Raw genomic sequence first — 20,885 nt, 5'->3', positions numbered from 1 at the left:
GGCCGCATTCCTGCCCGCCGACAGGCGGCGCGGGGCCCTTAAAGGGGCCGTTCGCGCCCGCCTGGGGCCGCGGGTTCGCGTCCCGGCCCAGCCCACTTCCGCCTTCAGGGCCGGGGCCGCGCCGCTGCCATGGTAACGGGGGGTGGGGGGCTGGGGGCAGGTTTGGGGTCCCCCTGAAGGCTTTGGGGACCCAATGGGGTGGGTCCAGCCTAGGGGGGAGGTTGGCGGTTCACGTGGAGGGGGGTCGGGCCTCCGCCATGGCGCCTTCGGGGTCTCTTCTGGGCCCTGTGGGGTGGGCCCGGCCATGGGGGTGTGGGGTGTCCCCCCTTCCCTGAGGGGAGGGAACGGGCTCCCCCCGGGCCTGCCTGTGGGACAGGGCGGTTCTGGCGTCCCCGTAGGGTGGGGGGATACCCCATAACCCCCCCCCCGCTGTCTGACCCCCCCTTCCCGCAGGCCTGTCGCCTCCAGAAGCTGTTCGGGGCCGACGGGGACCTGGCGGATGAGGTGAGGGACGGGACCGGCCCCCGCCTGGCCCCGGTGACGCCCCCCGTGGGGACACCCCCGGGACCTGGCACCGCCCCGACACCCCGAGCTGCCCCAGTGGGGTGACTTTAACCCACCCGGGTGCGGGTGGCGGGAGCTCGTTAAGCCGCAGTAACTCATTAAGCGTTAATGAGTTTGCTCGTGGGGCCATCGGGGCAGGGTCCTGGGCTGGCCTGGTCACCCCATGGGTGCCCCTGGGGGGGGGGACGAGGCGGTTTGGGTGCCCGGTGCCTTCTCCTCCCGCAGGATTTCCTCTCCGCTGTGGAGGACGCGGAGAACCAGTTCGTGGTCCCCGGACGTTTGTCACCCCGCGCTGGCCCGGTCCCTCCCGACCTGCTGGGACCCCAACTCGGTCACCGCCCCGGTAAAGCCCCCGGCCTGCGGCCCCTCGCCGGGCAGGGAGAGCAGCCCACGGGCAGCCGGGGACCCCCAGCCGGGGGAGCAGCCCCCCAAGATGAGCTGGACAACGACCTCTTCCTGGCTGCCTGCATGGAGCTGGAGGGTCCCGAGCTCCCCGGGGGGGGGCCTGGTGCTGCCCGGCCACCCCCTGGGCAGTGGGAGAAGCCCCCCTGGGTACACACGGGGCAGGAGACCCCCCAGGAATGGGTGGCCCCCAAAAAGCAGCGGGTGGGAGAAGAGCTGCGCTCTGCCGGCTGCGGGGGGCCGGAGGACAGGCAGAACCCCCTGCCCGCCCCACAGGCAGCTCCCGCTCCCAAGCTGGTGCTGCGGCCCAGCGCAGCCGGTGCCTGCCCCCCCGGACCCCCCACCCCCGTGGGAGAGCCACGTGGCTCCTGGGGCTCCATCCCCGCTCCCGGGGGTCCAGCCCTGAGGCCTTTCCAAGCACCCCCGCGCCAGCCAGGGGCAAGCAGCTCCTCTGTGGGGCTGCGGGTGCCCCAGACACCCACAGCGCAGGCAGCCCGGCAGAGCTGCCCCCCAACCCGGCTGCCCCCCGGGCCCCCCACCAACCCACCGGCCTTGATGAGCTGCGTGGAGCCACCACCGAGGCAGCCGCCCAGGCTGGGCCCGGGCAACCTGCAGACGCCGGTGGTCACCAACCACCTCGTGCAGCTGGTGACGGCGGCCAGCAAAGCGCCGGGGGCTGCCCCCCATCTCCCACCGCGGGGGAAGACTCGTCGGTTCCCGGGGCCTGCTGGGATCCTGCCTCAGCAGGTGGGTGCAGGGGATGGGGTGGGGTGGGACAGGGAAGGGATCTGACCCCTGGGCTTGGCACTGGTGAGGCCACCCCTCGATGAGGGGGTTCAGTTTTGGGCCCCTCGCTCCAAAAAGGCCATTGAATGACTCGAGCGTGTCCAGAGAAGGGCAACGGAGCTGGTGCAGGGTCTGGAGCACAGGTCTGATGGGGAGCGGCTGAGGGAACTGGGGGGGTTTAGTCTGGAGAAGAGGAGGCTGAGGGGAGACCTCCTGGCCCTCTGCAACTCCCTGAAAGGAGGGTGCAGAGAGGGGGGATGAGTCTCTTGAGCCAAGGAACCAGCGGCAGGCCAAGAGGGAATGGCCTCAAGCTGCGCCAGGGCAGGGTCAGACTGGCTCTTAGGAAGGATTTCTTTGCAGAAGGGGTTGTTGGGCGTTGGAATGGGCTGCCCAGGGCAGGGGGGGAGTCCCCATCCCTGGAGGGGTTGAAGAGTCGGGTTGAGCCAGCGCTGAGGGATCTGGTGGAGTTGGGAACGGTCAGGGGGAGGTTCATGGTGGGGCTGGAGGAGCTTCAAGGGCTTTTCCAACCTGGATGATTCTGGGATTCTGTGGAAGCAGCTGGTAAAGAGCTGCAAAAGCCCAGACATCCCTCTTTCTCTCCCATAAGCACGCTGGGAAGCTGCTGGACGAGGTCCTTGTTTCTGCTCCCCAAACTCCAGCTCACGGGGCTGTGGCGAAGCCGCGGACAAAGGTAACCCCCTGCTCCGGGCAGTCCCTGAGGTGGCAGCTTTGAGGGCGATGCTGGAAGGGGAGGGGGTCCTCGGGGCTCCCCCCTTTCTGTGACAGGGCTGTGAGACGCGCTGGCTCAGCTCCTGGGTGGTGACCGTGGTTGCCCTGTGACTCCAGGGACTGCCCAGCTCCTCGCCGCCCACAGAAGAGGAGTTTGGGAAGGGCCCCTGGCTTGCCATGAAGACAGAGCTGGGACTGGACGAGAGGGACCCCAGCTGCTTCCTCAGGACCTACAGTGTGGTCATGGTGCTGCGGAAGGTGAGGGAGACCCTGAGTGAGGGCATCGGCCTTCCCCGCTCTCCCCTTAGAGCTGTTTCCAGGGCCAGGCATCAACGTGGGGAGGGGACTGAGCCAGTGGCGCCACGGGGCTGCCCTTGGGGACATCGGTGTGACGAGGGTCTTCCTGTGCAGGCAGCCTTGAAGCAGCTCCCGAAGAACAAGGTCCCCAGCATGGCGGTGATGATCAAAACCCTGAGCAGGACCAACGTTGACGCTGGTGCCGTGTTCAGGGACCCGACTGGTAAGTGTGGCTGTGCCCGCTTGGGCTGGGGCTCCTGGCCATCGCTCCCGGTGGCTAACGGGTCCCTTCCTCATCCGCAGGAGAGATGCAGGGCACGGTGCATCGTCTGCTGCTGGAAGAGAGACAAAGCGAGCTCAGACCCGGCTCGGTGCTGCTCCTGAAGCAGGTAGGAGACACGGAGGCAGATCTCCGGCAGCCGCACGGCGCTTGGGGCTGTTTCTGCCACCGTCACCATGCCCAGCTGCCGGGCTCACACCCCGGGGGGATGGGACATGGGGCACTGGCAGAAGCTGGAGCTCTGGCCCTGACCCACGTCTCTGTCCTCGCAGGTGGGCGTCTTCTCCCCATCCCACCGTAACCACTACCTCAACGTTACCCCCAACAACCTGCTCAAGATCTACCCGCCGGAGCCAGAGGGCGGCTTCTCACAGCCAGCACAGTGGGAGGTGAGGGGGGGTCTGGGGATGCTGGCTCTGGGGGGACAGGGATGCTGGGGGACACCCCACCCCCCCCAAGGGTATTACTAGGGGGTCTGGGTTGTGGGGACCCTCGAATGTGACCAGGGAGGAAGGGGGAGGCTTGGGAGGGACACAAATCCTCCTGTGGGGCCCCAACAATTCATCTTTGGGTTTTGCAGGTCCCTGCTCAGGCTGGGCTACTCCCAGGCCACCCCACACAGCCCCCCCAGGGTGTCCCTGCCCCTGGGGACTGGGGACAATTGAGGACGGGCAGCCCCAGTGCAGAGCAGTCTCCTGGGGGCTTCTCCCTGCACCCGCAGAACCCTGGGCCCAGGCGAGAAGAGCCGGTGGGAGCTGATGGCTGCGACATGGGTGAGTTGGACCCACCCGGGTGGGTGGGAAAAGCTCAATGTCCTGCGGAAAACAGGTCCTGGGGTTGAGCAGTGTCCCCCCTCCCCTGTAACTGCAAAGAGGGGGGTCTCATCCCACCGTGTTCCCAGATGTGGAGTCACAGCATCCCAGAATCATCTGGGTTGGAAAAGCCCTTGAAGCTCCTCCAGCCCCACCATGAACCTCACCCTGACCGTTCCCAACTCCACCAGATCCCTCAGCGCTGGGTCAACCCGACTCTTCAACCCCTCCAGGGATGGGGACTCCCCCCCTGCCCTGGGCAGCCCATTCCAACGCCCAACAGCCCCTTCTGCAAAGAAATCCTTCCTAAGAGCCAGTCTAATTCCTTCTCTATCTGTGTATAAAATTAGCGCGTTTCATCCTCCCTGTCCCCGTGCAGATGACCTGGACGGGCTCCTGGGGAGCTCCCTGAGGATTTCTTCTCCGCTCCGGCCCAAGCTGACTGCTGCTGACCACGGGGAGCTGCGGCACGGCCGCGGTGGCCCGGCGAGGACACTGAGCGAGCAGGTGACGCACCGGCCGCCCGCCTGCTCCTTCCTCTGTTCGTTGGTTGTGTTTGTTCTGGAGCCGAGAGCTGGGGGGTCCCGGGTGGACACGGCCTCAGCGCCCGTCCCTGCTGCCCCCCGGGGCGGGCTGGCCCCTCCCGGCTCCCAAACCTGCATTAAAGGGCTGTTCTGTCCCTGCCTCGCCACGTCTGCTCGTGTGTCACCATCCCCGGGGCCCCTCTGTCCCCTCTGCTGAGCTGCAGCACCCCATCCTGTTGGGGGGGGGGTCCTTGCTCTCCCTTTCCTCCCCCTGCGGGGCTTCAGCCCCAAACCCTGCGGAGTTGGGGGGTACCCAGATCTCAGCCCACCCCACGGACCGTCCCCATCTCACACCCACCAACAGGTTAAACCCCCTGGCAGCCCCGCGCCAACGTGACTCTGTTTACCACCCTGGGGGAGTTATTTATAGGGTGGCCTGGCCTGGGCTCTTGATTCAGCGTTTGTGTGTGGGGCACAGCCCTATTTATAACCCCCACCCAAGCGCAGGAGGCAGCTTGTTGTGTGTGTGTCGTCCCCCCCCCCCACCCCAGCCCTCCCGGGGTGCCCCATGGCCCAGGAAACCTTCGCCTTCACCTCCTCTGCCCTGCGCTCGCTGCGGCTCCAGCGGGAGCTGCTGGAGCAGGACGATCGCCGGCGAGCCCTGGCTCGGGAATCGGCCACCAGACGGTTCCTCTCAGAGAACCCCCGGCCCCCCCTGACCCCCCCGCGCGGCCCCAGTACTGCCGGGACCCCGCTGTCCACAACGCCCTGTACTCCGGGGACCTCCTGCGCATCAAGAGCATCTTTAAGGACGAGACCACCACGAACCTGATCATGGAGACGGTCAGCGAGGAGCTGGTGTGGTCGCCCGAGCAGGGTACGGGGCTGGGGGGGCTGCGCGGGGCTGGGGGGGGCCCTTCCCTTCCCCGCTGGCACGCTGCAAAATAATGGGGTGGGGGGGTGGCTGAGGGGAGCCAGGAGAAGGAGCGATGGGGGAGGATGTGGCTTCTCGTGGGTGGGGGGGAGGAGGGCTGGCTGCTCGAATTTGGGGGGGGGGTGGGACAGGGAGGACGCCCTGGGAAAGGGGGGGGTGTGATCCTGGATTTGCCCCCCCCCCAGGGCTTTTCCTAGCTGGGGGTGGAGGTGGGGGGATGTTGGGGTTCACAACGAGCCCCCCTGGGCTGTGGGTGGGTGAGGGGGTCTGGGGTGGGGGGGCAGGCCTGGGGTGCCCCCACCCTGGCTGACCCCCCCCCCTCCCCATCCGGCAGGGCTGTGGGTGCTGAGCCCCCGCCGGCAGCAGACGTCGGCGCTGCGCATCGCTGCCGCCCGGGGCTACGGCGACTGCGCCCGGCACCTGCTGCTGCGGGGGGCCGAGGTGGATGCGGTGGTGGGGGGCCGGGCCCCCCTCCACGACAGCGCGGCCGCCCCCCGCCCCGACTGCACCCGCCTGCTCCTGGCCTTCGGGGCCGACCCCAACCTGCTCAGCGCCGAGGGCTCGGCCCCCCTGCACCTCTGCACCACGCCCGAGAGCCTGCCGTACGCCCCGCCCCGCCGGGCCACGCCCTTCATCTGCATAGGGAGCCCCGCCCTTTTCTCACACCTCACCCCCCCATGCTCCAGCCACCCCTGTCCAAGGGCGGGGCTCATTTGCATGTCAGGCTCCACCCACATGACTACCCTCATCTGCGTGTCAAGCCCCTCCTACACCCAAGCCCCTCCCACACCCTCATCTCCACCCCAAGCCCCTCCCACACCCTCATCTGCATGACAACCCCCTCCCACACCCCAGCCTCTCCCACCCCCTCATCTGCATGCCAAGACCCACCCACACACCCAACCCCACCTTCCAACAAAGCTCCACCCACACCCTAAGCCCCGCCCACACAGCCAGGTTAATCTGCATGTTAGGCTCCACCTCCCATCCATGGATAAGCCACGCCCACACCCCCCCTCCAAGCCACGCCACAACCCCTTAAGACATGCCCATGAGCTCTCAAGCCACACCACAACTCCTCAAGCCACGCCCACACCCTTAAAGCCACAGCCCCAAGCCCCGCCCTTCCAGGGCTCCCTGGTTCTCAAGATTTGCAGCCTGGGCCCCAGGGGTGGCCCTGGGGAGGGGAGGGGGCCCAGGGGGTGATGACAGGGGTCTCTGGGGGGGTCCCCAACCCCGCCTCACCCATACGTGTTCCCCCCCCCAGGTGCGCGGAGCTGCTGCTGGCGCACGGGGCGCGGGTGAACCTGGGGACGCGGGAGCGGCAGGTGACGGCCCTGCACGTGGCGGCGCGGCAGGGGCTGGTGGCCCACGTGGAGCTGTACCTGCGCCACGGCGCCGACCCCGCCCGCCGCAGCCACCAGGGCGAGACCCCCCTCAACGCCGCCTGCGCCGCCGCCGAGCGCCCCGAGGACGCCGAACGCTATTACCAGGTGGCCCAACGGCTACTGGAAGCCGGCGCCGACCCCGGGGCCGCCGGCCGTAAGGATCACACGCCGCTGCACAACGCCTGCGGCAACGGGCAACCGCGGCTGGCGCGGCTCCTGCTGCGCCACGGGGCCGATGCCACCGTCCCCAACTGCGCCGGGTACACCCCCATGGACTGCGCCCTCCACGCCGTCGAGGAATACCGGCACCAGCGCCCCGAGCAAACCATCGCCCTCCTCCTCGACCACGGCGCCGGCCCCGTTCACCCCAAGGTGGGCAGTCGGGGCGCTGGGGTGGGGCAGGGGGGTGACGGCGGGGTGTCCCCAACCCCTTTCGGTGACACGTCTCTGTCGGTAGATGCTCAAGTTCTGCTGCCGGCACCCGCCGGCGCTGGAGGTGGTGCTCAACGCCTACGACCGCGTCCCCCCCGCCGAGAGCTGGGTGGGGGCCGTTCCCCCGGAGCTGTGGGAGGTAAGAGGGTGCGGGGTCCCCCCCCAAACCCCCTGTGACCCGCTCCCCCCCCCCCCGTGACCACCCCCCTCTCCCCGCTTTCCGCAGGAGCACCGGGATTTCTACGCCTCGGCCGTGCGTGCGGCGGGACAACCGCGCCGGCTGCAGCACCTGGCCCGCTGCGCCCTGCGGCGCCACCTGGGTCCCCGCTGCCACGCCGCTGTCCCCAAGCTGGCCCTGCTGCCACCCCCCCTGCGCCTCTACCTCCAGCTGCCCCTCGAGGGGCTCATCTCCTGAGGGGGGGGGGGTGTGTCCCCCCACCCGGGGTCCCCCTGCGCTGAATGGGAGGGACAAGCTGCTGCTCTGTGTCCCCCACTGGCCCTCCCGTGTCCCCGCAAGTGTCCTGGTGTCAATAAAGGACGTGGCCGAGGTGGCTCTCGAGGTTTGTCCTTCCCGGTGGGGCAATGGCCGCTGTCCCGAGGGGGACAGGGGACTTGGGGGAGGAGGGGAGAAACAGGGCCTGGGGGGGTCTGACAGGCCCCAGGGAGGTGACAGACAGGCCCTGGGGGACACGGGGCCTGCGACAGGGGGGTGACAGGCCCTGGAGGAGGTGACAGCCAGGCCGCGGGGGTGGCAGGGCCTGGGGGAGGTGACGGGCAGGCCCGGGAGGGGTCAGGCCCCGGGGAGGGGACAGCCAGGCCCGGGGGGGCGGGGACAGCGCCCGGGGATACACGAGGCACCCGAGGCCCCGCCCCACGACGAGGCCCCGCCCACTTCCGCCAATCGCAGGGGCGTGGCCTGAAGGCTCCGCCCCCTCCCACCGCGCCCCCCATGCGTCATCAGCGCGCCCCGGGGCACGCCCAGTGGGCGTGGCTTGGCGCCGCCGCCGTGACGCATGACGTGCGCGCCCGCGGCCTTCTCTTCCCCCCCCCTTTCCCCCCCCGTTCGGTGTCGGCCGCGCTGTGACGTGGCGCTTCCGGCGCGCGGGCGGCGGTGGGACGCGGTGAGTGCGGGCAGAGCCCCCCCGGGACCGCGAGGGACCCCCAGAGTCTCACCGAGACCCCCCCCGGGCCTGGCAGGGCCCACCCCGCACCTCACTAGGACTCCCCCGGGCCTGGCAGGGCCCTTCCGGGCGTTACCGGGACCCGCCTGGCCCCCCCCACCCCGATCCTCCCTGCACCTGCCAGCGCGCCCCTCCCCATGCCCCCCCGCACTGACCCAGCCGGGACCGTCCCGCCCCGCTCGGCCCGGATAAAGCTCCCCCCGTCCCCGTCCCCCCCCCAGGAGGTTTAACTCTCCCCCGCCGGCTTGTGCCGCTTCCCCGCTGGGGCCGGGCCGCTGCAGAGAGAACCGGGAGGGCTTTGACCGCCATTAACGGGCTCCTCGCCCCGCTGATGCCCGTCGCTTTGCTCCCTTCCAGGAGCGGGGCCAGGGCTCGGGGCTGGCGTGACCCTGGCAGGGCACCGAGGGGGTCCGGGAGCCCACCGGGACCCTCCACCAGCTCCGGCAAAGGTAAACGTGGCCCGGCGGAGCGCTCGGCTCCTTCCTGCCCTGGCCGATTCCAGCTCGGGCTGTAATTACAGGTGCCGTGCTCCTAATTGGTGTGTGGGAAGCGATAGCATCGCCCTCCTCCCAGCGGGGACCCGGTCATTACTCCTGAGCCGTAAGTTCTGCCTCCAAAAAAACAATCCCGCTGTCAAGGGGGTGCTGCCGCCTTCCCTGTGCACCCAGAGCCCCCACGGCTGGGGGGGCTGTCACCCTGTCCCCGGCTTTTTCTGGTCTAGCTCTGTAACAAAAAGGAAGTGTCTGCTTGTGGCTGGAGAGCTGCCAGTCAGAGAGGGACTGGGGGGGGTGATTGATTGAACAGGAGCCAGCAGTGTGCCCAGGTGGCCAAGAAGGCCAATGGCATCCTGGCTTGTATCAGCACCAGCGTGGCCAGCAGGGACAGGGAAGGGATCTCACCCCTGGTGAGGCCGCCCCTCGATGAGTGGGTTCAGTTTTGGGCCCCTCACCCCAAAAAGGCCATTGAATGACTCGAGCGTGTCCAGAGAAGGGCAACGGAGCTGGTGCAGGGTCTGGAGCACAGGTCTGATGGGGAGCAGCTGAGGGAACTGGGGGGGTTTAGTGTGGAGAAGAGGAGGCTGAGGGGAGACCCCATGGCCCTCTGCAACTCCCTGAAAGGAGGGTGCAGAGAGGGGGGAGGAGTCTCTTGAGCCAAGGAACCAGCGGCAGGCCAAGAGGGAATGGCCTCAAGCTGCGCCAGGGCAGGGTCAGACTGGCTCTTAGGAAGGATTTCTTTGCAGAAGGGGTTGTTGGGCATTGGAATGGGCTGCCCAGGGCAGGGGGGGAGTCCCCATCCCTGGAGGGGTTGAAGAGTCGGGTTGAGCCAGCGCTGAGGGATCTGGTGGAGTTGGGAACGGTCAGGGTGAGGTTCATGGTTGGACTGGAGGAGCTTCAAGGGCTTTTCCAACCCAGATGATTCTGGGATTCTGTGCAGTAAAGAAATCTCCCTTCTCTCCAGCTCTTCGTGCAGTGGGACAGCAGCAGGATTTATTTTAAGGCCGAACGTGACCACAAAGCAGCCCCGGGGGTTCCCGCACGGCCGGTTCGTGCCCGACACGGGGGCTGCGTGGGACAGTTGAGGCAGAAAACAAGCTGCTGGGCTGAGGGGGGGAATCCCGGCCCCTCCAGCCCCCTCCGGAGATGGAGCCCCCCGCTGCCACCTTCATCCGAGGGGTGGGGGACGAGGTGACGGTGGTGGCCGGCGTTGTGGTGCTGGTCCTGGCTCTGGTCCTGGCCTGGTTGTCCACCTACGTCGCCGACAGCGGCAACCAGCTTTTGGGAACGATTGTGGCAGCGGGGGATGCGGCTGTCCTCCGGCTCGGTGACGTGGAGCGGTACGTGGGGACGGCGGGGGCGGCCGAAGCCCCGGAGCCCCCCAGGGTACCCGAAAACACAGAGGAGAAAACAGAAGAGGAAGGGGGGGCGGCGTCAGGGCCGGCGGCGGAGCAGGGGGACAGCGGCAGCCCCCCCGACCCCGGCCTGGAGCGGCTGCTGGACATCCAGAACTTGCCCAAACAGACCTCGGCCACTGAGCCCAGCGGCCTGGGTAGCCGGGGGGGGCCACCCGCCGCCGGGGGGAGTGACCTGTGCTCCGGCTTCATCAAGATCCGGCTCAAATTCCTCAACGACACGGAGGAGGTGGCCGTGGTGCGGCCCGAGGACACCGTGGGGGTCCTCAAGAGGTAAGTCCTGAGGGAGAGGTGGGGGGACACGAGGGAGAGGGGGGGGACACGAGGGAGAAGGGGGGACACGAGGGGGTGGGGACACGAGGGGGGGGACGGGACACAAGGGAGAGGGCGGGACACGAGGGAGCGCTGCTTGGTAGCAAACCCACCCCCTCACAGCTCTTGTCCCCCCCGGCTCCTACAAACACCCCCCTCCTCACCACTCTGCCTGAGGCCAGCGGGGGGGTTTTCATCCCTCTCTGGGCCGAGGGATCCCTCTAAAAATAACAGGGAGGTGCCAATTTTAAAATAACGAGATTAAAAGGCGAGACGGGGCATTGCTGCCCCCTCCTCCCCGAGCTGGGACCCTTGTTGGTTTTATGATGGGGGGGGGGGGGGGGGGTGTTCCCCCAGCCCCAGGTCGCTTTAGGTGCATCCGTGAGCACCATCTCCACCCTCTTCCCTCCTCCCGCAGCAAATATTTCCCAGGCCAGGAGAACCAGATGAAGTTCATCTACCGCGGGCAGCTGCTGCAGGACCAGGGCCAGACGCTGCGCTCGCTCCACATCACGGACAACTGCGTCATCCACTGCCACCGCTCCCGGAGTGCCACCGCCCCCCTCCCCGACCCCGGGGCCACCATCCCGGATGCCGGTGGCTTCCCCCTGGGCACGGAGAACATGATGGTCCCCACCGTCATGGTGGTGCTGGCGATCGTCTGGTATTTCCGCTTCAACTACCGGCAGCTCTTCACCGCTCCGGCCACCGTCTCCTTGATCGGCGTCGCCGTCCTGGTCAGCTTCTTGATGTTTGGGATTTATGGACAGTAAGGACTCGAGCGGGAGGGGCCGCGGCGCTGGGGTGGGTGCTGCCTCCTCCACCACGGTGGTGGGAGCTTGGCGTGTCCTTCCCCATCTCAGCGTCAGACTTTGTCCCCCAAAAATGGTCTGCGCTTCCCCCTGTCCCCGTCCCCCCCCCCCCCAGCATTATCCTCCTCCCTCCTGGCCCCACGCTCTGGGGAGGAGCCGTTTCTGGGGCAGGATCTCAGCTCAGCAGGGTTCGAGCTCAGGGCCCCGCACCGGAACGGGCTGCGGCTTCCTCCTGGAGACTTTTTAAAGCAAATAAAAGGTGTAACGTCAGCCCCGGCGCTCGCCTTCCTGCCGGCGAAACCGCGGCTGCCTCGCCACCCCGCTGCCTTCCCTACCTGTGTTTAGTTTAAAAAAAAAAAAAAAGCCCCACAAGTAGATTTTTAGTAAAGGGCATGGCGGGAGGCAGGTTGGGCAAGGAGAGGGGGGTTAAACCTGTTACTTAAACGAGGCGCCGGCACCTCACAGCAGCCACGAGCCCGAGATACCAAGTCGAGATGCAGTTTTATTTACAGGGGCAGCCACAACCCACTAATGGGACACACAGACCTTACAACGGCTCAACTACCCGTACGGGATGGAGTACGTGCGCAAAAAATACAAATCTCAAGCCCAGGAGGGCCCCGGGTGGCCACTGGCTCTGCCACAGCGGGGAGCACACGGACCTGGGGGGACAACGGGGCACAATCCAAGCCCCCCACCTTGGCCGGTTACACCCCTTGGACCCCAAATTGCGGCGCCTCTCCTGCAGCTGGAGGGGGTCAGGCTGTCCCCCCCTTTCTCATTGGGATGGGGGGGTGCCCCCCACGGTGGTCCCCCCCCGTGTTTCTGGGTGCCCAGACACCCCCCCCCCCTTCTCAGGCCCCAGGGCACGCAAAGGCCAGCTCGGCGTGCTCTGGTGGCCAGGCCACTCCCCCCACCCCCCCCCAGCCCCAAAGCTGTGCCGGGAGCTACCGGCAACTGCAGGGAGGGACCGTGCAGAGGTTCCCACACAGCTGGGGGGCCCCCCCAGGGCGCTGGGAACCCCCCCCACTGGGTCCCGCACAGCACTAGCCTTTAGCAGCAGTTTTAAAACAATAGTGAATCCAGAGTCGAGAGCACCATAATTTGCGAGACCCACCAAAAGGACTAATCTCCCCCCAAAAATGCCGTGGCGCTGGGGCGGGGGGGGGGGTGTTACAAGCAGCCTCACCACCCCCCCCCCCCCTCCCCAGGGACATACTTGGGGTGTCAGCCAGCCATCGGGGGTGGGGGGGTACAATGGAAGGGACAGAACCAACCCCATCCCCACCACAACCCCTTGTGATGGAAAACAGGCGAAGTGGGGGGGGGGTGTGTGTCATTGGGCAGAGGGACCTGTGTGTGTGCCCCCCCCCAGGCCTGGACAGCAGGATACTGGTCCTGGCCCCCCCCCCAGCCAAGGACCAGAGCCCACAGGGGTACAAACACCAGGCAGAGCTGTTGGGGGTTGCAAAGCCCCCCCTGCCCCCCCTACAACTACAGCAGCAGGGCCCCAGGGCCAAGGACACAGAACTGCCCTGGGGATATGGGGGGGGGGCTCTGTCTCAAAGCAGGGCCATGTCCTGCCCCCCCCCCCCCCCCCCCCTCCAGTTCGCCCGGGCGGGGTGGGGGGTGGGCACATTTCCCCATTTCCCAGCCCCACCAGGCACATGGGGTGTCCCCAGCAGGTCAGGGTTCCCCCCCCCACCCCCTTCCCACACAGAGGCCAGTTTGGAGCAGGGAAGGTCACAGCAGCTCCCCCCCCCCCCCCCCCAAAGCTGAGGATGTAGCCCTGGGTATCTCCCCCTGCCCCCAAACACAAAGGATGCAGCATGCAGACCCCCCCCCCCCCCCCCCCCCCCCCCAGGACCCAGACAAGCCTCATGCAGGCAGTACCGGGCCCCAAACACCCCCAGCAGCTAAATCCAGCTGCTTACAGCACATTTGGGGTGCAGGGGGGGGCCCCATTTGTCTCCTCAGAGCAGGAAAAAGCCCGCTCCCCACATGCTCCCCCCCCATCCTGAGCCAGCCCGACCAGCGAGTGCTGGCCCTTGGGGCATGGAGAGGGGGAGCAGCCCCCCCAAACCCCTGGGGCAGGAGGGACCTGCCCTGGGGGGCGAGGGGGGGGGGGGGGGCAGGTGCTCCCCACCCCACTGGGGTAAGGGTGCTCCAGCAGAGTGAGTGTGGGAGGGGGTACAGCTGGTTTTTGGAGGGGGGGGTGGGGGGTGTGCTCCCATTTCTGAGCGAGACACCCCCTCAGAGCCCTGACGGGAGCCCCACGTACAAAAACTGTCACAGAATAAATAGTGGCACCGGGGAGGGGGCCGGGGGGGGAAGGGGGACACTAATGGGGGCTTCCAAATCCAACCCCCCCACCCCAACCCCCTGCAGCGACGGCCAAGTCCTCCATCCTCCACGCCCCCGGGTACCCGCTTTGTGTCCGAAATGGGGGGGCTGCCCCAGGCGGGGTGGGAGGGGCTGCCCCAGCCCGTCTCTGTCCGTCTGTCTGTCCCCCCCCCCCCGCCATCGGCTCCGCTCAGTTGATGTCGTCGTAGATGCTGGGGGTGTGGGGTGCGGGGGGTTTGGGCTTCTTCTTCTTGCTGGAGCCGAGCCCCGGGGCGCCGCTCACCAGCCCCAAATGGGGTTTTTTCTTCTTGGTTTTGCGGGACTCGGAGTTGTTTGTACCTGGGGGGGGGAAAAAGGGAGGAGATGGGGGTGTTGGGGAACAGCTGGGCCAGCAGGAGCCCCCCCAAAACAGGATCCCCCCATCACCAATCCATACGCAGCCAAACATACCCCAAAACACTCCCCCCCCCGCCCCGGGAAGGGGGTGACAGGATGTCCCAGGGACTCCTCGAGGTGTCTGTGGGTCTGTCTGTCCCCTGTGTGCGGGGGGAGACGCCCAAACACCCACGTTTTGCCCCCGCAGAGGGGTCTGTGCTGCAGGATTTGCTCCCCCCGCCCCCCCAACAAAATACTCACTGGCTTTGGAGGAGGCCGAGTCGGAGGGCGAGATGTCGGAGGAGCCGTCCCACTGCAGCCGGCTCATGATGGCCTGGCTCTCCGCCACCTCGAAGCTGTCGTTCTCCACGCTGCTCTCCGCCTCGGGCAGGGACCTGGGCAGAGGCGTTTTGGGGGTGTCCTGGCGGTTTTTTTTTGGGGGGGGGGGACGGGACACGGGACAGGGACACGGAGCCCACAGCGCTGCACCCCTTGATGTGAGGGGGACACCAGGGGCTCGATGCAGCTCCCCACGACCCGGCTGGGTGGCACATCCCCATCGCAGCCCTCCGAGGTGGCCCTGTCACCGTCCCCGGGGCTCGCTCGGGATCTGGGTGCCCCATGCAGCCCCCCCTCCAAGTCTCCGTTCGCACCCGGGGGGCAGAGCCCCGTCCCCGTCCCCACCCCGGGACCTTTGGGACCCCGTGTGTGTGCGGTCACTTACGCGGAGGGACCGAGGAGATAAACCCGGACGGATCTGCGCTGCTCATCCGTGTGCTGGGGACACCGCAGGGACCTGACGGCGGAGACACGGGGCTGAGTCAAGTGTTTTGATGGGGGGTGTCCCCCCCCTCAGCTCCTGTGGGGATCTGGGGACCCCCCCAACACCGAGCAGGGAAAGCCCAGGCCGCTCTCACCTGGTGCACATCTTCTTGGTGTGCTCAGAGATGACCCCGCATTGCTGGGGAGACAAGGGGCGGGTGAGCGGGCGGAGGAGCAGCCACGCAGCCCCCCCACCCCAATCCCAGTGACCTCCCCACCCTCCCAGTGCTGTCCTGTCCCCCCCCCCTGCCCCCAGACAGAGCAGCCACCACGTCCCCCAGGATCGGGAGCTGCTGCTCAGCAGGGCGCAGGGGCAGACGCACGTCCCTGTCCCCGTTCCCAGCCGGGATGGAGCCGAGCTGGGGGAGACCCCAAGAACGGCAGGCCCCCCCCCCCACCGCAGCCGGCTGGGGAGGGGGCTTCTCCCGCGCCCACCGGTGCCTCCCAAACCCCCGGGGAACGCACCGTGGTGAGCAGCGTCCGCAGCTCCTCGGGGCCCAGCGTCTCGTAGTTGATTCCCGCCGAGTTGCTGTACTGTGGGGGGGCAGAGAGGGGGGGGCAGAGAGGGGGGCTCAGGGCCGGTGGGGGATGGGGCCATCCCGGGGCTGGGGGGGGGATAGAGGGTCCGGGTGTTGTCTCCCCCCGCCCTGGGCTCACCTTGAAGGGATCGGGGTTCCCGCCGATCTCGCCTGGAAGAGAAGAGGGTGAGGGGGGGTCCCAGCCCGCGGCCGGGCCCCCCCGTGTCCCCCCAGCCCCATCCAGGGAGAGCGCCGGCCCCGAGCAAGCCCCGCCCCCGCGGCACAAGCCCCGCCCACTCACCGATGCCACGCCCCATAAAAGCACCGCCCACTCACCAAAGCCCCCGCCCCTGCGCAGCACAAGCCCCGCCCCCCATACCCCGCCTCTGGCACAAGCCCCGCCCGCTCGCCGAAGCCCCGCCCCCCGCCCAAGCCCCGCCCACTCACCATTTTTGTGTTTCAGGGACTTGGACCTGCGGGGCGAGTTGGGGTTCTGCGGGGAGAGCGGCGGCGTTGGGGGGGGCACCGTGTCCCCCCCCGTGTCCCCCACACCCGCCCAGCCCCCAGCAGCACCCCACCCCCCCAGCCCCCTCACCTTGTCCGATTTCCTCTTCTTTGCTGCGGGGAGAGACGCAAGGGAGACATTTTACCTTTTCTGGTGGATTTCGGCCCAATTGCTGCAGCAGCTGCCGCCAGCCCACCCTCCCCCCTCGCTGCCAGGACAGTCCCCTCCCCAGGGATGGGGGGGGACAATCAGGGACCCCCACACTCGGCTGCCATCACCCCACCACCCACGTGCCCAGGACCAGGGTTTGAGAGCCACGGGGCAGCTGGGACGTGTCCCCCCCCCCTCTCCTGGGGTCCAGGGACCCCCGGCCCAGCGGGCACCCACACACCTCGTGCCCCCCCCCCACCTTTTTTCTCAGAGCCGTAGGACCAGTCGTTGTCGTTGATGTCGTCGTTGTCCTCCTGGTCGCTCTCCGACTTGTTCATGTTGTTGCTGCTCGCGATCCTGCACGGGGAGGGGAGGAAGGTCAGGGACCCACAGCCAGGATCCGCCCCACATCCCCCCCGGCACCCCAGGATCCATCCTGCACCCTTCCAGCACCCCCAGCACCCCAGGATCCACCCTGCACCCTCCCGCCCTCCCCAGCACCCCAGGATCCACCCTGCACCCTCCCGTCCTGACACCCCAGGATCCACCCTGCACCCTCCTGCCCTCCCCAGCACCCCAGGATCCACCCTGCACCCTCCCGCCCTCCCCAGCACCCCAGGATCCACCCTGCACCCTCCCGCCCTCCCCAGCACCCCAGGATCCACCCTGCACCCTCCCGCCCTCCCCAGCACCCCAGGATCCACCCTGCACCCTCCCGTCCTGACACCCCAGGATCCACCCTGCACCCTCCCGCCCTCCCCAGCACCCCAGGATCCACCCTGCACCCTCCCGCCCTCCCCAGCACCCCAGGATCCACCCTGCACCCTCCCACCCTCCCCAGCACCGCAGGATCCACCCTGCACCCTCCCGCCCTCCCCAGCACCCCAGGATCCACCCTGCACCCTCCCGTCCTGACACCCCAGGATCCACCCTGCACCCTCCTGCCCTCCCCAGCACCCCAGGATCCACCCTGCACCCTCCCGCCCTCCCCAGCACCCCAGGATCCACCCTGCACCCTCCCGCCCTCCCCAGCACCCCAGGATCCACCCTGCACCCTCCCGCCCTCCCCAGCACCACAGGATCCACCCTGCACCCTCCCGTCCTGACACCCCAGGATCCACCCTGCACCCTCCCACCCTCCCCAGCACCCCAGGATCCACCCTGCACCCTCCCGTCCTGACACCCCAGGATCCACCCTGCACCCTCCCGCCCTCCCCAGCACCCCAGGATCCACCCTGCACCCTCCCACCCTCCCCAGCACCGCAGGATCCATCCTGCACCCTCCCATCCTTCCAGCACCGCAGGATCCACCCTGAACCCTCCCGTCCTGACACCTCAGGATCCACCCTGCACCCTCCCACCCTCCCAGCTTCGCAGCATCCATCCTGCACCCTCCCATCCTGACACCCCAGGATCCCCCCTGCACCCCACCAGCCCTGCCATGCCCACCCCAGACGCCACTGAGGGAAGTGGGGGGACAGAGGAGTCGGGAGTCCCGGTTTGTTGTTCCGCGAAGGAAGGAAGCAGCGGGTTAGAGCAAAAGGAGCTGGAGGTGGGACTCCAGGGTTAGGGGGCAAGGACGCGCACCCCCACGATGAAAAGGAGGGGGGAGAGCCTGGATGCCCATCAGCGCCAAGATGGGGGTGCCCAAACCCCCCGCACCCCCCCGCCGAGAAGAGACACAACCCCACAACCTCAGTCCCTCCTTGTGCCTCAGTTTCCCCACGCAGGGGAGAACCACCAGAACCCCCAGCTCAGCTTTTTTTTGGGGGGGCAGGGGGGGGGGACAGCCAGGCTCACCTCCGGTTGGCGATGCGGCTGCTGTTGCGGCCCATGCCCAGGCACTTCTCCAGGTGGGGGGCGAAGCGGGAGGCGGCGATGCTGCGGCTGCAGTTGGGGCACACGCACTCCTTGTTCTTCCACTGGTTGTACACCTGCCCGAAGATGTCCACGCCGGGCTGGTCCACGATCTCTGCGGGGGGCACACGCGTCACCAACCCCCCCCTCAAGCTGGCCGTGCCCCCCAGCTGTGGTGCTTTGCTTTGGGGGGGGGCGGTTCTTGGGCCTTTGGTCCCTTTTCAGACCCTCAGCTTGGCTTTGGGGGCCTGAAACCAGTGGCAGCGCAGCCACGGGGAGGGCGGGGGGGGTCTCTCCTCCCTGCACCCACCCAGCCGTGCTCGCCCGGGGCAGAGCACCCCGCCTTGGCACAACATTTCTGGGGTTCAGTTCACCCCAAAGATTTACAAAACGGCTCCTCTGGGCCGGGGGGACACTTTGGGCGTGTTTAATCCTTGCGCCCAAATCCTGACGCGTGGGGACGAGCGATCCCCCCCCCCACCTCTGACCCCGCAGCCTCTCCTGGGGAGCCCGATGCCGGCCGTGTCCCCGCTGCCAGCGTCACCCCGTCCCCGGGGGGGGCTGCGGGGCGCTCACCGAAGTCCTTCATGCTGTCGGGGTCCGTGTCGTCCAGGAAGAAGTAGCCGCACTTGACCGCCCGGTGGACTTCGAAGCAGAGGCCCAGGCAGGCATCTTCCACCAGGTCCGTGTAGATCTCGTGCGCGATGGCCTGGGGTAAAAAAAGGGGGGAGTGGGGGGGTGTTAGGGGTGAGGAGGGGGGTTGTGAGGGGACAGACGGACAGCCTGGGGAGGTGGGGACACACAGCCAGTCCCTGGAGGGGGGACTCACCTCCAGTTTGCTGTTATCCAGGCCAGACAAAGACATATCCTCCATTTTCATTTGCAACTGCTCGCGGAGAAGTCACGCCGAACGCTCATAGCACAGGACACGCGGGGGTCTTGCTGCGGGGGGGGGGGGGGGGGGGGGGGGGGGGCAGGCAGGGGCCATGTTGGCACCTCACCTGCGGTGAGCAGACACTCCCCCCCCAGCCAAACGCCCACCTCATGCCCTGGGGTAGGCCCCAGGGGCGTCTCCAAGCCCCAAGAGGCAGAGTCCTGGGTTAAACTCCCCAGGAATTAAGGGGGGGGGGGGGGGAGCACGGGGGTCCCCCAGTCTGGCACAAACCCCCCCCCCCCCATGGTCAAGGGAACATGGGGAGGGGTCCCGGATTTGGCCTCGCTGCCTGGCCCCCGCCAGCTTCCAGACGGCCTCTCCCGGCTCCTTCCACCTGGATAAACAAGGCCTCTCCCCACCATGACGGGGGGGGGGGGGGGGGGGGGAACGGACGGACACGGACACCCCCTGCACCCCACTGCCAGCCCCCACCCCGCCACCTCCCTCCGGGGCCAGCCTGGGACGTGTCCAGCCATCACCAAGGTGTCAGCCCCCCCCCCCCCAGCATCGTCTCTGATTGTAGGTGGGCACAGGGGACGTGGGGTGCCCCCCCCATGCACCCCAAAGCTGCCCCCCCCCCTCAAAGGGGCAGTGGGTTTTGCTGCATCACCCTCTCTTGAAGCTGATGGAGGGAGGGGACAGCACAGGGACCACCGTGTGCCCCCCCCACCCCGCAGTGGACACCCAGACCCCCCTCCAACGGCACTTTAAAAGGGGGGGGGGCTCCAAACTCACGCCAAGACCCCCCCCCCCAGCACTGCGCTGCTGCCAGCACCCACCAACGGCCAGCACTGGCCGGTGGTTTGCACCACCCCGTTCCCATGGAGGGGGGGGGGGATTCCGACCCCAACCATCGGGACGGGAGGGTGGGGGGGGTCCCATGTGTGTGTCGTGTGTGTCCCCCCGCCCCCCCCCCCGCACCCCAACACCCGCTTCCGGGCCTGGCCCGGGGATTTCTTCCCTCCACCGCCCAAAGAGGAAACACCGGCTGGCATCGGCTCAGTCCTGAGCCCCCCCCGGACCCCCCCGCCCCGGTTGAGAGTCCGGTGTGGTGCGGGCAGAGCCCGGGGAGGGAGGTGGGGGGGGGCCTGGTGCTGCCCAGCCCCCCCGCTGCAGGCAGGCCTGCAGGCAAGGCCCGGAGGAGCCAAACAAAAGGGATGCAGGGACCCAGTTTGGGGGGGCTGCACCCATTTTTGGGGGGGGCTGCACCCTCCTGCTCCCCCCCCCCCCGCCCCAGGGTGATGGCAGCCCGGGGGTGGGGGGGACACACACACACACGGCTGAGAAACCCCTGCGGGAGCCGGGGGCTGCCTCAGGCCGGGGACTGGGGGGGGGGGGCAACAGGAAAGGGGGGGGGCGGCTGGAGAGTCAGCGAGGGGGAAGGGGGGTCCCAGGGCCGGGGGGGGGTCGCGGGGGATCTGCTGGGGTGGGGGGGGGGGGTCGGGCGGAGGTCACGGGGGGTTGCGGGGGGGGGGGGCACACACAGGGCGGGGCGGGGGCCGCGGCACCCCTGAGGGGCCCAGAGCAGCGCGGGGGGGGGGGCTGGGGTCCTCCGGGGAGCGGGGCGGGGCCCTGGTGCCACTCGGGCCCACCGGCGGGGCGCGGGCCCCGGGAGCTGCGGGCTCGGGGGGGGGGGGGGCGGCGGGGGGGGTCGGTCGGTCACTCACCGGCGCGGAAGGACCCGTCGGGGCCGGGTCAGCGCCCCCCGCCGCTCCGCCGCGCGGCCCGGCGGCCGCTCGCCATGCTCGGCGGCAGCGCCGCCCGCCCTCCCGGGGCCGCGGTGCGCGGGAGCGGGCGGGCCGGGCCTGGCGCTCCCTGCGCCCGGCGGCGGCGGCGGCCCGAGGCGGGGGGGGAGCGGGGGGAGGGGCGGGGCGCCGCACCCGGCGCGCACCCGGCCCCGCCCCCCCGCGCCCGCCCGCCAATGGGGAGGCGCCGGGAGGGCCGCGGCCAATGGGAGCGGCCGGTACCGCGGCGGGGGGCGGCGGGGCGGGGCGGTGAGGAGGGGGCGTGGCCTGAGGG

The 20,885-nt window shown here is 68.7% G+C and overlaps 4 protein-coding genes across 9 annotated transcripts; 3 read left to right on the top strand and 1 right to left on the bottom strand.

The window, feature by feature from the left end:
• HROB (homologous recombination factor with OB-fold) lies at positions 1–4,938 on the top strand. Of its 2 annotated transcripts, XM_074891978.1 has the most exons (10): positions 1–132; positions 454–504; positions 790–1,713; positions 2,360–2,443; positions 2,599–2,739; positions 2,893–3,001; positions 3,082–3,167; positions 3,331–3,447; positions 3,639–3,831; positions 4,250–4,938. In XM_074891978.1, the coding sequence occupies exons 1-10, from the start codon at positions 130–132 to the stop codon at positions 4,609–4,611; spliced, it is 2,070 nt and encodes a 689-aa protein (XP_074748079.1). In that variant the 5' UTR covers positions 1–129; the 3' UTR covers positions 4,612–4,938. The 2 variants fall into 2 exon arrangements, with proteins under 2 accessions (XP_074748079.1, XP_074748078.1); XM_074891977.1 differs by lacking the exons at positions 1–132; positions 454–504 and having other exon boundaries at positions 519–1,713.
• On the top strand, positions 4,281–7,699 carry ASB16 (ankyrin repeat and SOCS box containing 16). The gene is given in 7 exon segments (XM_074891979.1): positions 4,281–4,377; positions 4,946–5,127; positions 5,130–5,271; positions 5,663–5,930; positions 6,596–7,088; positions 7,174–7,287; positions 7,375–7,699. Coding segments are annotated over 6 exon segments (1,371 nt in total). The 5' UTR covers positions 4,281–4,377; positions 4,946–4,962; the 3' UTR covers positions 7,564–7,699.
• Positions 7,700–8,147: 448 nt separating this feature from the next.
• Positions 8,148–11,632, top strand: TMUB2 (transmembrane and ubiquitin like domain containing 2). 4 transcript variants are annotated; one of them, XM_074891842.1, is made up of 5 exons: positions 8,148–8,269; positions 8,687–8,778; positions 8,850–8,929; positions 9,788–10,511; positions 10,969–11,632. In XM_074891842.1, exons 4-5 carry the CDS (start codon positions 9,970–9,972, stop codon positions 11,321–11,323), a joined length of 897 nt encoding a protein of 298 aa, XP_074747943.1. In that variant the 5' UTR covers positions 8,148–8,269; positions 8,687–8,778; positions 8,850–8,929; positions 9,788–9,969; the 3' UTR covers positions 11,324–11,632. The 4 variants fall into 4 exon arrangements, with proteins under 4 accessions (XP_074747943.1, XP_074747942.1, XP_074747946.1 ...); XM_074891841.1 differs by having other exon boundaries at positions 8,687–8,929; XM_074891845.1 differs by lacking the exon at positions 8,687–8,778 and having other exon boundaries at positions 8,197–8,269.
• Positions 11,633–13,225: 1,593 nt separating this feature from the next.
• ATXN7L3 (ataxin 7 like 3) lies at positions 13,226–20,671 on the bottom strand. 2 transcript variants are annotated; one of them, XM_074891840.1, is made up of 13 exons: positions 20,534–20,671; positions 18,762–18,874; positions 18,509–18,641; positions 17,876–18,047; positions 16,335–16,432; positions 16,016–16,038; positions 15,868–15,913; positions 15,560–15,591; positions 15,368–15,436; positions 14,998–15,041; positions 14,805–14,876; positions 14,342–14,475; positions 13,230–14,044 (listed from the first exon to the last, which is right to left on the bottom strand). In XM_074891840.1, exons 2-13 carry the CDS (start codon positions 18,810–18,812, stop codon positions 13,896–13,898), a joined length of 1,023 nt encoding a protein of 340 aa, XP_074747941.1. In that variant the 5' UTR covers positions 18,813–18,874; positions 20,534–20,671; the 3' UTR covers positions 13,230–13,895. The 2 variants fall into 2 exon arrangements, with proteins under 2 accessions (XP_074747940.1, XP_074747941.1); XM_074891839.1 differs by having other exon boundaries at positions 13,226–14,044; positions 15,868–16,038.
• Positions 20,672–20,885: the final 214 nt, after the last annotated feature.

This window comes from Strix uralensis, chromosome 22 (genome assembly GCF_047716275.1).
Source record: "Strix uralensis isolate ZFMK-TIS-50842 chromosome 22, bStrUra1, whole genome shotgun sequence".
In the NCBI taxonomy this organism is placed as follows: Eukaryota; Metazoa; Chordata; class Aves; order Strigiformes; family Strigidae; genus Strix; species Strix uralensis.
The sequence above is the reverse complement of the archived record's forward strand: the minus strand, read 5'-3'. Positions and strand labels throughout refer to the sequence as shown.